The sequence below is a fragment of the Stegastes partitus genome, unplaced genomic scaffold (genome assembly GCF_000690725.1).
Source record: "Stegastes partitus isolate 25-593 unplaced genomic scaffold, Stegastes_partitus-1.0.2 Scaffold165, whole genome shotgun sequence".
Taxonomy (NCBI): domain Eukaryota; kingdom Metazoa; phylum Chordata; class Actinopteri; family Pomacentridae; genus Stegastes; species Stegastes partitus.
Genome location: NW_007577896.1, coordinates 65,485 through 79,786, shown reverse-complemented (window position 1 = coordinate 79,786; position 14,302 = coordinate 65,485). Strand labels below are relative to the sequence as shown.

General features: G+C 40.9%; 1 protein-coding gene across 1 annotated transcript in view; it reads right to left on the bottom strand.

Moving 5' to 3' along the window:
- Positions 1-2,346: 2,346 nt before the first annotated feature.
- The window catches only part of LOC103355715 (tubulin beta chain-like), a 19,155-nt gene continuing 7,199 nt past the window's right edge, over positions 2,347-14,302 (bottom strand). The window contains exons 3-6 of the mRNA XM_008279607.1: positions 9,142-9,250; positions 7,529-7,639; positions 6,825-7,069; positions 2,347-5,121 (exon numbers count right to left, since the gene is read on the bottom strand). Coding sequence (XP_008277829.1) covers positions 4,309-5,121; positions 6,825-7,069; positions 7,529-7,639; positions 9,142-9,250 — 1,278 coding nt within the window. The 3' untranslated portion in view covers positions 2,347-4,308. The remainder of the gene's footprint in view (positions 5,122-6,824; positions 7,070-7,528; positions 7,640-9,141; positions 9,251-14,302) is intronic.

The window sequence follows — 14,302 nt, the reverse complement described above, 5'->3', positions numbered from 1 at the left end:
TCTGTTGTTGCTGTCCAGGTTCTGATGTTCTGTTGTTGCTGTCCAAGTTCTGATGCTCTGTTGTTGCTGTCCATGGTTCTGATTTATCCCAGCCACCAGTGCTGCTGCTCCTCTGTGTACTGAATCACCTCCAGCCTGTCTCAGAGCTATTTATTACCTATTTGTAGAGTGTTCGATATTATGACACATAAATTACACAGATTTGCCACCAAGCGACCGCGGCTCGACTCCAGCACTGTGGAAATGCTCTTTAGATGTTTAGATTCCTATTCATCACTCCAGCAGGGAGGCGTCTGATCTGCCTTAAATTCTCACAGGACAGCAGGACAATGAGCCCAAACACAAAGTCTGAGTCATAAACTATGTTCAGAGGCCTCCACAGAGCCCTGACCTCGGCACCATGGAGTCAGTCTGAATACCTGAACACTCACAACAGAGCACGTCGGTCTCAGAGTGCAGTTACATGGAGTTCCTAGAGCAGGGGTGTCGACATCCGGTCCTCGAGGGCCGCAATCCTGCATGTTTTAGATGTTTCCTTCTTCCAACACACCTGATTCAAATGATCAGGATCGTTATCAGGCTTCTGCAGAGCTTGATGATGAGCTGATAATTTGAATCAGGTGTGTTGGAAGAGGGAAACATCTAAAACATGCAGGATTGCGGCCCTCGAGGACCGCAGTTCGACACCCCTGTCCTAGAGTTTAAAAGAAGCAGAATGGGAGGGACAACCTTCATATTTCCAGCTCCCAGTTTGGCTGTAACAGGAAGACATGCTCCTTTTTCTGATTAGACTTAAAACTTCCCTTTTTGATCAGTCGTAGACACTATACGCTCCAGTAACATACCGCATTCATACAGTGTTGTAGCCACTGTAAGTAACATTAACTGTCATTTTAGTTGTCTGTAAACTGCAAAATTCATAAACCAGAAATAACAAAATGTCAGAATTTTTGTGATCCAGAGTTGAGATAAACCAGCTCTGTTTAACATTTTAAAAATGCAACAACTAAAACGATAAAAGACAAAGAATGAGGTGAGTTCTGTCTTTAAGGAACATTTATTCCAGTGTCTGATAGGTTGTAGTTTATTATAATATATTACAAAAACAAGTTATTCTGGCGGCACGGGAGCCAAAAAGTATATTTAAAACTGTGGAAATCTGTAATATAAGTACAGTTGAAACCAGAAGTTTACATACATTTTATAAAAAAACACATAACCTTTTTTTTCTCACCATCTGACATTAAATGTGACTAAACTTTTCTTGTTTTAGATCAGTTAGGATGACCAAAATTATTTCTATTTGCTAAATGCCAGAATAATGAGAGAATTTGTTTTATTTTTCATACAGTCTGTGAACTTCTGGTTTCAACTGTATCTGTAAAATGCTAATTTTTTAGCAGATTTAAATATTCCAAAAATAATATATTTTTGCAGTCAAATGCTGGAAAAGATTGGTTTTTTTTTTTTAAATCTATCTGTAAAAATGCTACACAAAGAACCATTTTAAAAGTGGTTCCTTAAAGAACCCATCTATGCTTATGTTTCTTCAAATGTCTCCTTAGTGCCTTGAGCTTTTTCTTTTTCCTTTAAAGATTCTTTAAAAATAATAATAATAAAAACATCTTGCTAAAAGATTCTGGTATTTCATTATTTCACCATCTTAAGAACCATTTTTGGTTCCTGCACTTCTATTTTTGAGTGTAGGAAGCAAAGCTGGCAGCAACTATTACTGTGTTGTTTTTTGTTTCTTACATTTTGTAGTAAGATAACTGTTAAACAACACCTTTTCTTCATTTGATAAAACTTCTGCACAGCACTCCACTGTATAGTTATTATGTCAGTGTTCCACAGTGTGTCTGTGTTTGATTATATATCAGGATATGGAAGACAAAAAAAAACCTGAAGATGCAGCATATAAACGGCACATCAAAGTCAGCTGCACGAGTTCCTGCAAGAAGAAATGATGTCAATTAGATTAATCAATTAACTGAATATTATTGAACGGCTTAGAAGATAAGGCAAACATTTAATCCATCAATTTATCATAAACCATCCAATATTTTTCTAATTTCTGTCATTATGACCTGAATATATCTACTGGAAACTTGGGATTTTATTTTTACCATTTCATCATATTTTATAGATTAAACGATAGATTAACTGTAAATTGAAAATAAACCAGAGTTGCAAGAAACATTTACCATTTTTCAGACGTCTGATGCAACTCTTCTCCGTTTGTTGTTCTCGTAAGAAGCGTTCCGACTTCCTGGAAGCTCTTAATGAAAACCGTTTCCGATCACAGGAGAAGCCGATCATCAATAATAAGTGACTGTACAGCTGCAGTTATTTCCTACAAATGCCTTTTTATTTCTCTCAAATGTTTCACAGTCAACAGGATCCCAAATGAATTGTTTCAAAGGAATTTAAAAAAAGGTACAAAGACACAATAAAGCACACGAACACAACTTCTGTCTGATCTGAATGCATACGGTCGAGGCTCAGAGTGCAAACATTTACCAGAGTGTTAAACGTATCACGACTACGACACAGGATTAAATACAAAATGTGTCCTTCAGAAGTCCAAGCAGCTGGGAATGACATTTTAGGAATGTTCCAATAAGTCATAATAACTGAGCTGCTGAACTGAAAAGAAAAGTTCTGATGCAGAAAAAGTGCTGGAAACCCTCAGTGTGGTGCCATAAAGGAAAAGATTCCTGAATGAAAAACAGATGCAGGTGAATATTATTGCTTTAATCTTTATGCTTAGAGTAGATTTCAAAACTACCTTGCCCAGAAATTTACAAAGAAAAAAAAAAAATCAAGATTTTAGCCTGAATTATTGCTGCTTTCGGCTTCCGTCTTTAAACACAGCAGCTGTGTTACGATGCTTCAGGAGGAGCTCGGGCTTGTTTCAGCCTCAGATACTGGGAATGGAAAACAGATTAGATCACGACTAATGTGATCTCCACGACCTGACCTGAGTTCAGAGCATCTGCAGGCTGTGATCCTCCTCACGACGTTGGCTGGCGTCTGAGAAAGATCCTGCTAATGCTGCTGCTGCTGCTTTAATGCATCTTCTCAGGAATTCAATAAAACAGCTTTTACCTCTATTTTGAGTACTCTGAAGAATCTGTAGTTACTGGGATGTCGTTCACGCTGCAGGCTCTGCTAACAAAAAAAAGAAAATATTGCATTCTATTTTATGTCTTTAACAAGTATTTTTAAAAGCTAACAATCTAGAATATTTTAAAAAAATACAAGATTGGAAAGATGCCGACCAGTAAAAACACTCATGTCTGGAATCACACGACTCTACAAACTGAATCACGCTTATCTCACCTGCAGCCTTCCAAAGGTTGAAAACGTGGTGATTAAAGTACTTTAGCAAACCTGCCTCACAAGAAAAAACACTGATAATGTCTCATCTACGACCATAATTCACATTGATCACTGGGAAAGCTGACAAAAAAAAAAGGTAATGAACACTGATAAAAGCAATTAACACTGATAACGGCATCATTTCAGATTTGTGAAGCTCACTTTCAGATTACAGGTTTCACAGCTGCTGGGCTTTTTCACACTTGAAAGTCTTGGAAATCTTTCACAGCAAGGTTTTGTAGTTTTTCCTTCTTACAGTCAACAAATCCGGAGAAAAGACCAACAATGACTTGATCCTGATTAAACGGGTCACACGGTGCAACTGTGCAGCAGCTCAGTGTTTGCTTTTAATACTTTTTTTTTGGACGACGGTGGATTCACACACAATAGCAGCTCACAGGATCTGTTGGTTCTGGTCCTTTCAAGGGATTAGCAACTGTGAAAAAAACATACTAAACTGCCCCTTGAAGTTATCCTTCAAATGCTCTAACCGCGGAAAAGAAAAATCCAGATTAGGAATGTAAAAGCACAAATTAAAATACTGCTTCTGAGGTGGGGTATTTAAGCTTTTTTGTGTTTTTGTTTTTTACTTTCCAGGAAAGTGTAAAAACAAATGTACGTGATGACACTGGAGTTACAACACAAGGTCTTGGCGTCTTAATCGGCCTTCATGGCGTCACATGAAACTGTAAACCATGGCACATCAATTTGGTCATGTGGTTCTCACTTTCTTTCCCCGCCTACATTCACATTTCATTCTTGCTGTAATTTCTGTCCTCCCGTTAACCAACTCGGACCTCCGTTCTCCTCTGATCAGCCCTCCTCATCTGTTCTGCTACATTTCATATCACATTATTCTTTTTTCGATTTTTTTTTTTGATTTTTGGTTATTTCTGATTTCTGTTACATCACATTTCGACGCTTCTTTTAGGCGTCCTCCTCCACCTCCTCCTCGAACTCGCCCTCCTCCTCGGCCGTGGCGTCCTGGTACTGCTGGTACTCGGACACCAGGTCGTTCATGTTGCTCTCCGCCTCGGTGAACTCCATCTCGTCCATGCCCTCGCCGGTGTACCAGTGGAGGAAGGCCTTGCGGCGGAACATGGCGGTGAACTGCTCAGAGATGCGCTTGAACAGCTCCTGGATGGCCGTGCTGTTGCCGATGAAGGTGACGGCCATCTTGAGGCCGCGCGGCGGGATGTCGCACACGGCCGTCTTCACGTTGTTGGGGATCCACTCCACGAAGTAGCTGCTGTTCTTGTTCTGGACGTTCAGCATCTGCTCGTCCACCTCCTTCATGGACATGCGGCCTCGGAACACGGCGGCCACCGTCAGGTAGCGTCCGTGGCGTGGGTCGCAGGCCGCCATCATGTTTTTGGCGTCGAACACCTGCTGGGTGAGCTCGGGCACGGTCAGGGCGCGATACTGCTGGCTGCCCCGGCTGGTCAGAGGGGCGAAGCCAGGCATGAAGAAGTGCAGACGAGGGAAGGGCACCATGTTGACGGCCAGCTTCCTCAGGTCGGCGTTAAGTTGGCCGGGGAAGCGCAGACAGGTGGTCACGCCGCTCATGGTGGCCGAGACCAGGTGGTTGAGGTCTCCGTAGGTGGGCGTCGTGAGCTTCAGAGTGCGGAAGCAAATGTCGTAAAGGGCTTCGTTGTCAATGCAGTAGGTCTCGTCTGTGTTTTCTACCAGCTGGTGGACGGACAGCGTGGCGTTATACGGCTCCACGACCGTGTCCGATACCTGAAGACACAACGAAGAACATCAATACATCAGTAGTTTATTGTCCTGCAGGTTACTCTGCTCGTAGTCTGGGTTGTCTTTGCACCTGAAAGTGTTTTCTAGCCTCCCACTTCTATTCTAGCCTCCTTATAAACCAAGAACACTGCTGCATGACATTCTTTATGTATCTGCGCTCTTGTTGGAATTCACCTCAATCAGCATCACAGGTCAACAAAACTAATTACTTGAAGTCAAGCTGCCGGATGTTTTTATATGAAAATCAATATTTACAGCAAGAACTGACAGGATAATGGATAACGGCACCATTTTTTCCACAGCGGTCAACCAAACAGGATGTAAAAATTGCTGCTACGTTACATCATGTCTCCATAAAAGCAGCAATAAAAAAATCGTATTTATACATAATTTATGTGATGACAAATTAACAGGAAGGACACATAAAAAATAAGCATAGGCAGAGAAATGGGAAAGACAATGTATCTGATATGCAATGAAACGAGGTGCGATCAAAAAGCTCGGAGACCGTGCCTATAAATACCTATAAGGGTCATTCAATCTTAAATCTATTTATAACTATTTCTGCTCAACCAGCCCTGATTTGCCTGAAATTTGAAAATTTATGAAGATATTAGGAATGTATTAGCCTCACGGAAATTTGATCTATATGTACAATATTGCATTATTCTGAATCGATGGCATCGTATTAAAAAAAACTGTCAAGATTTTAGGCTTTTATCTTTAATAGTTCCTCAGATATTGTCATTGAAACAGCCTCAAATTTCAATGTGCAAAATAATGTGCTGAAGGTACTTTATATATCAATCTAACATTTTACAGATATCATTTTATATATCCATAGTTTATAATAAAATCATTTCAAACAAATCAGAGCTGGTGGAGCAGAAGGATGATTTGCGATGGAACAAACCCATAAGTGGTTTAAATATGGCCGCCATCACTGTTTAAAGAGCCTCCTTGGGCAGCGATACACTGATCCCACAATGTATGTGTAAACATGTCAAGCACCAGCTGCAATCAGCACTTAATCTCCAAAACAGTGTCAAAACAGGGATTCTTCGACATGATTTTAAGTTTGTGGACAAGGAGGAAGTCGCAGAGAAACAAATCTACCGAGTGGGGTGGTTGGAAAGCGACGATTGTGTTGTTGCAGCCAAAAAAATCTGGATGCAGTCACTCTACTATGAACGGGAGCATCTATCATTTGCATCAAATATTCCCGCTCAGACACCTCAGGATGTTACGGTAGAAGCTCTGTCTAACTCTGGGGGATGAATTCAAGGCACAAACCCATGTGAATGTTAGAAAAAACCCTAGCATGCCCCTGGTGCTCCTGACCCGATGACCCCTTTCTGCTCCTGGAGGCTCTTCCACTGTGAAAACTGTTGTTTCTTCTCTGAACGTTAGCTGCAGACTCTCCTCTGTTCAACACTGATGATCCTCCACATGAGAGTTGGACCATCCAGCTGCTCACTGACACAGAATGTGAAGTTCCACTTTTAGCTCCATGGAGAAATCACAAACCAGCCGTCACTGAAACGCTGTTGACAGCATGTTGTCGTGTCACCTCCTGACTCTGGATGCTTACAGCTCACACATGTGGCACAACAGCTTCAGAACTTTCTGATCGCAAAACATTTATGAATAAATCACATCTCACTGCACACTATGGGACAATGTTTCACCTTAGGCGATGGCACCACACTGAAGGTGTTCATGATGCGGTCGGGGTACTCCTCCCTGATCTTGCTGATGAGCAGGGTTCCCATGCCGGAGCCGGTGCCTCCTCCCAGGGAGTGTGTGAGCTGGAAACCCTGCAGGCACTCACAGCTCTCGGCCTCCTTCCTCACCACATCCAGGACTGAATCCACCAGCTCTGCCCCCTCTGTGTAGTGGCCTTTGGCCCAGTTGTTTCCTGCTCCACTTTGGCCTGAGAGATGAAAACAAGATCAAGACAAGAAATGGTTTAAATGAGACCAGACCTGGAAAGAAAATTAAATTGTTCAAGCTTGTTTCTTGGAGTTTGTTAATATTAAAACCTGAAGAAGCTTTACAACGTGTTCTTACTCTGATGATTATTGTCAAAATCAAAGAATTGTTTTAAAAAAGGTCATCACTATGGTCACAGTCAGTCAGAGAGCTGAGGACACGTGTGGCTTCACACTGGGATGTTATGTCAGGATTCAGCTGGTCTGTGATATATAGGACAGTCAGTTGAGCTAAATTTGTGGAATGGACTAAAAATCACAAAATAGAGCAACAGGGACACCCAGAGATCATCTTTCAACTGGAGCCCAACCCCAAGTGATCAAAGGAATGCAAGCTTCAATGGGAAACATATTAAACCACAAAATGTTAAACCACAAAATGTTGAGCAACACGTTCTTACCAAACACAAAGTTGTCTGGTCGGAAGATTTGGCCGAAGGGTCCGGAGCGGACGGAGTCCATGGTGCCTGGTTCCAGGTCGACCAGAATGGCTCTGGGTACATACTTCCCACCTGCACACACAGAGACACACTCATTAACAATGCACATAACTGTAACTCTAGTAGAGATTTGACAAAAGGAAACAAAACAGAAAATGTAAATGAACAGATGAGCTTGATAATAAACATTTTAGGCAGGTTAGATCAATGTAAGCTGTGTGGTCCATGTTCATTTAGTAACTACTGGGTTTCAGAAGAACATTTCTGTCTTCATCAGACAAGTCTTAGTTTAGTTTCTGTTGGAATTATTTAAAGAATACTAAAAATAAGTGGCCCACATGTTCTTCAGTTAAACAGAGTGAAAAACTCAGATTGTGAGTCTCATAGCTGGTGTCCAGGTGTAAAACCTCATGTGGCCACTAGATGGAGTGAAACATTCAAAATAAGCAGTAATATGTCCAATCATGTAATACTACAGTGCATGTTAAGTATCATTAATACATTCAATTCAGCTCATTCAACTAACTTTCATTCATCTTGGTTTTAGCTGCTGGATAAATCTGTAGCATTTAGGCTTCACTTGTTTCAGATTCATCTTATACAGAGTTTTTAGGGCTGCCGTCAACCACTTCTGTAACCAATCAAATGGTTGCGAAGAAAAAGAAACTAGTAGGTTATTATTAGATTAACTAAATGGGCCACAGTGCATTGAGAAGACTCCACCTAATAGATTCATTATCCTAAATGAATTACAAACACAAAGCATTTCCAGTATATCAGATCATTTTAACCTCGTTTCATACTGAGATGAAAACAGACTCGGAGCAGACCGGCTGCACACATTCATGTGATTTCTGAAAATAGACCCAGATCAGGTGGTGACTCCGGCACAAGAGCTACTGAGGAATAAAACAAGTCAGCCTATTGTTTTTAGATGATCTGACATGCTGGTTGTTGAGCTGTAATATACAAACAGCTAGTTGAAAAGTTTACACTTGACTTTTTCACCTGCCGTTTGAACAAAATGCAACCACACCGAGAGATTAAAGTTGTGAAAACGTGGTGGCGTTCACATTTAGTCCGTTCTGTCATGGATTAATCCTGGAAGGCTGTTGATGTAGCTCTTTTTATCAGCAACTGTCCAACCAATAAGAATTGAGTGGAATGAGATCATGTCGACTTGGACAACGCAGCCCTAGAAATAAAATACCACAACTGAAGGTAACATATGCTGCTATCAAAGCACCAAGATGGTGTATTCCACCGCATGTAGAGCAGTAGAACTTAATGACTACAACCAATGTAGCTTTTGTAAAAGTCTTCCAGTGCTATTGTCTCAGGCAGCAGGGCGCTCATTATGACTGTCATCATGTGAACAAGTGAGGATGTATAATACAGGCTCAAATCACATCCTTCATTGCAATAATTTTAAGCCAACTGGCATCAAATTGATGGGTCCTTGTTTTGATGTACTTGGCTTTTTTTTGTTCTGTGCTGCTGCAGTGAGTGGGTTTCTCCACAAGGGGGCATCTTGTTTCATTTCACCAAACACAGGAGAGTCTGGATGAACTCACCGGTGGCTTCGTTGTAGTACACACTGATCCGGTCCAGCTGCAGGTCGCTGTCTCCGTGGTAGGTTCCTGTCGGGTCGATGCCGTGCTCGTCGCTGATCACCTCCCAGAACTAAAGCAGCACACAGATCAATACTGCATCAGTAGAGAAACTACGTACCGTACACACAAAGGAGTGTCGGTTTGTCACACAATCGATGGCTGCCTCTTCAACTGGCATTACAAACATTTTATTAGAGTTTAAAAAATGGTCAAATCTGGTCTATTCAAGGCTTGACACGTGAAAGTGATTGATGCTGTGCTGGTTCTGAAAGCAGAACCATCCATTTGCAGCTTTCACTGACACATCGCTGTGTGTTCAGCAGGGTTATTCAGTCACAGTTCAGGAGACATGCCTCACAAAGAGGTATCTTTGTGTGCTTATTAAAGCCATAACTGCAAGCCAGTTCAAGGGGATAAACTGACTCTTCTGTACTCTTTGCTGCTCAGGGACATGCAGACATGTGACTACCTGTGGCGGTCACAGGATCACCTAAAAACAGCAACATGTTCCTTAAAGCTGCTGTTTTTTTTCTGCAGGGAAAGAATCACCTTGCAGCCAACTGCAATTACCGCACGAGAAGTGTCCAAACATCCTGCAGATCACAAGTTTTGTAAAGCATGTGAGCTGAAATGTACAAGCGTTTAGCAACCTGTCACAACTCAGATTTGTTCCTTCTGTTTGAAACTAGATGGGACTGTTGACTGATAGATGGAGGACAAGGCAGCTGAAAGTAGTGCAAACAACCCTGCTGGTGATGTAAATCCTTCAGTAAATAAACACATTAACCATCCTGTAGACGTATGAAAAATATAATGCAAGTTTGATGGAGATAGTTTGTCCGTTCTTGAGGAAAATATGCAGGAAGAAGCACAAGCCAAAGGAATTCCAAAAGTTTAGGATCTGAACAAGACAACAAAAGGAGGAAGTGCAAGGGACATAATAAAAAAAACAGGGACAACTACCGACCAATGTATTCAGACTACAAATAATTACAATCCCTCCACACCATTGACTGTTTTAGAGTCTCCGTCTGTCCCATTCTCCCAAATCTCTGTATTTCTACAAATGTGGCACAAATGTTTACTTCGATTCAGTCATGAGCAGATAAGAAGTTGGTTCTCGATGTTCGCTGTGAACTCATAAAACATGTTTTTGGCCACAACTCAACAATTCATACGCTGATTATCAAATCTAATAGGATAAAATGATGAAGAGACAAATGTTATATCCAAAACATCAGCTTGAGTTAATCTTCTCATTACTTTTTTATTAACTGCTCAATGATTTCATATAAAAATGTTGGGAAATTGGGAAAATACAGAATACAAAATTATCAAATCTAGCTGTTAGTCCATCTAATTGTCCCGAACCCAAATATATTCAATGTGTCTTTTAATAGAAGACGAAGAAAACCAGCAAACATGTGCACATTAGAAGTGGGATACAGCTCTTGCCAAGTCAAGTTTATTCAAGTCAACATGCCCATATGGTGATTTTTAGTACAGTCTTCTAGTAGTGAGACTATTACCAGTCACAAAACAAACATTTCTGTGAGCTGGTGTGCTAGAACTGTCATGAGTAAGAGGTTTGAGCAGCATGCCATTATATGCATTCTAGAGGAAGCAGTGTTATATCTGAGACATATTAAGGCAGGAAGGGAGGGTTTTAAATCAAATCAAATCAAGCTTTATTGTCAATTTGCTGTACGTACGACAGCAGTGCAGGCAAGACGAGAGAGAGCGTTTCTACCGATCCAATAACTAAAGCAATTAAGTTATGACGCCAACACTTATGCAGTCACACACACACTCTCCCTCTCGCGCCCACACACACACTCACATCCCTAAAATGTCATATTTACAAAATTGGCAGGTGAATTGTTGGTGTCCACAGCAGCAGCCTGTGATGTAAAGTGCACGACAGTTAAAGTGACCTTATGGATTGATTGATAAATAATTAAAATACTGAAACTAAAACTAAAAAATACTGAATTTAGATGAAGTACAGAAGTGTGTGTGTGTTCACATGGAAGAAAAAGTTCTAAATATGTAACTTTGATGCACAGAGATGAGTTTGTAGGGGTTAAATTGTCAATCAGAGACGGACTTTAAATGGAAAAGTGATTGCTGAAGGCTCTACGGTGACTACACGAAGCTAAAAATAAAGAATAAAGAAGACCTTTGTAGCCTCAGAAACTGCAGCATAAACACCTCAGAATAATGGAAGTATTGACAAACATTATGTCAGTTCGGTCCACGTGTCTTAGCCAATGCACATGACTTTGATAGAAAGCAAGAAAAATGAATAGAGTCAAGTTCAACATTCTCTGGATGGTGTTGCTGCTGTTTAGGAAGCTGTAATGTACAGTAAATTTAACTTGCTGCTTCGTGTAGGCAGAAAAATATCTTTGGGCAAACGTTGCTCATCTGCCAGGGTGCTGTTATCGTCAACATTACTCTGTGATTTCAGCTGTGGGTTGAGATTTAAAAGTCTTCTGTGGAGATTTTATGAGAAAGGCCATTTATTGACTGGTTCGGTGAATCACGCACTTCGGTCACAACAGCACCCCTGCATACTGTAAGAACCGAAAATCCTCCTTCCATTCGCAGTCGGAGGGTCAGAGCTTTCTCAGAGGATTCAGTCGGCCTCGTTTCTATGTGCTGAGACATTAACGCCAAACTCGGTTAAGACAAGAGCCCAGACTGTCACACCAGCTCAGTCAGCTGACCCTAATCTGCACCGCGGACGATGTGTGTTTAAAGGAAAGAGGGGCAGATAAGCAGAGGGAGGCTGGCGCGTCTCTGAGGCTGTGTGTGTGTGTGTGTGTGTGTGTGTATGTGTGTGTGTGTGTGTGGGAGAGCCACGAAAATCTCTCCTTTTTTTTTTTTTTAATCTGCACTACTGTCACCTCTCCATCTCTGGCTCCTGTCCCTGTAGTCACCATGGCAACGAGCTGATGAGTTTAGCAAATCCATTTCGGCAGAAAATATTTTGACCAAAAACCCAACAGCCCTGAACGGCTAAATCTGCTAAATAAGAACGCTGCTCGAAGGCAAGCTGGCTAACAATGTGGGACAAAACCAACATTTCAGCATCCTCAGATCAAACCACGTAAGCTTTCATCTCAACCATCTCTATGAGACGAGCAGCACAAGAGACGCGAGCGGGTTTTGGTTGGATTGGGTAAGTGAGCGAAGTCAAACAGAGCTAATCCACTGTGAAATGGGGATGACCTCAGCCTCACTAAATCCTCTGTAAATACACTTGTCTTCACTGATCAGGGCCATTGAGCAGCGGAGGCCGAATCACCCCATATGCTGCTGCCACGCCTGTTGTTGCCCCCCCCCCCAGGGTAAAACTCAGCTGGATGACTGTATAATGGGTCAAAGAGATGAATACAACTTCAATAAATTAAGCTCCATGTCCTTTCTGACTCTCAATATTACAAGACTTGGGTTATCTGGTTACAAAACAGTCTGTTAAAGGTCTATTTTTGATGTGTGACTAAAGATAGACAGGAAGTCGACCAATAAAACTCCACTAGGACTGAGATACAAGCAGGTGAACGTATGAAATGTACCGATATATAAACCAACGGCTGCACAATTAATCAAAATTTTATTGAAATGACAGTGTCCTGCTGCAATATTCAAACTGCAAGAGCTGCCCTTTTTTATATCCAAGATAAAAATGTGTCACAAAATAATGTTTTAAATAAAGAATTGTGGTGTGTCAGAGTTGAAAATGACCATTCTTGCTCTCACAATATCTGCCAAAATAAATGCAATGTGATTTTAAAAAAAATATAGTTCAGCTGACAAACAAATATTTATTGCAGTAATTAAGCATGTTTTACATTTACTTTATATCTGGGAATTACACTATAGATTGTGGCCGCAACTTATTGTTCAGCTGATTGTTTTTTGATTAACCGAATAACCTATAACATTTGAAAAGTCTCTGAATTTTAACATATGACAAAACAATCAAATCTTCCATTTAAGGAGCAGAAACAAGCAGTTTAAAAATGCTTGAATCTATTCATTGTTTGCCAGAATGACTTCACGGATTCATTCCAAAAGTAGTGGAAGAAGTCTTCAGATGATTTATTCAAGTAAAAGTAATCTAAATACACTCCATCATAAGGAAAGGTATGACAAGAAAACAATCCTAAAGTAAAGGTACACAGGTATTAGCAGCAAAATGTAGTTAAAGTATTGCAGTCAAAGTGCTGGTTTGTCCCCTTTGACTGACATTTCAGTTTTTATGACATCAATATATGATTAACAGTGAATCATCAGTGTGTCAGCAGCAGGTCATATTCAGTTTTATATTCAGGAACAGCAGATAAATCTGAGGCCTCCAAACATGATTAATGGGACAGGAAAGAAGAAGAAAAAACTAAAGTTCTTCTACACAAATCTGTTTTCACTTTCTCTCCCATCTTTGATTTTTTGCTAACATGTTGGATCATCTCAACTTTTACTGAAATGAAACCATGTGAGAAGTCTAGAGGGAAACATTACGGTTTGGTGGAGCTGTTAACAAATCATAGACAACTTAAATGTGAGCCAGACTGTTTCATGGAAAATGGAAAACACTGGTTTAATCTTTGACTGTGAGTTGGATTTTAAAAGTTTGTTGTGTGAAATCTTTGCCTGAAAAGAAGCTAAAGCTGTCAGATAGATGGAGTGAAACAGAAAAGTACAATCCAATTTTTATGCACTAAAAAGCAGCACAGTAAAAGTATAAAGAGGCACAAAATGGAAACACTCCAGTAAAGTACCTCAAAATTCTATCTAAGTGCAGTTATTTTCCACCACAAGTCAAGTGCAGGAAGGCTGCAGGAAAAATACTGATAAATAAAAAAACACTTATTATTGTCCATGTGCAAAAGGGATTATCAGGGTGAGAGCTGGTTTGGGGGCGTCTGCATGTGATGCACTGACGGGAAAAGCAGCCATTTAAATGACCTCATCTGTGCTTTGAGAGCAGACACTGAGCCACTTGTTATCTTTCCCCCCGTCGCCCTCCTCCTGCTGCGTTCCTCTCCTCTGCCTCAGCAAATTTCTCCTTTCTTTTCTTGTCAACCCCCTTTTGCTTGCTCCTTTCTGGGTGACA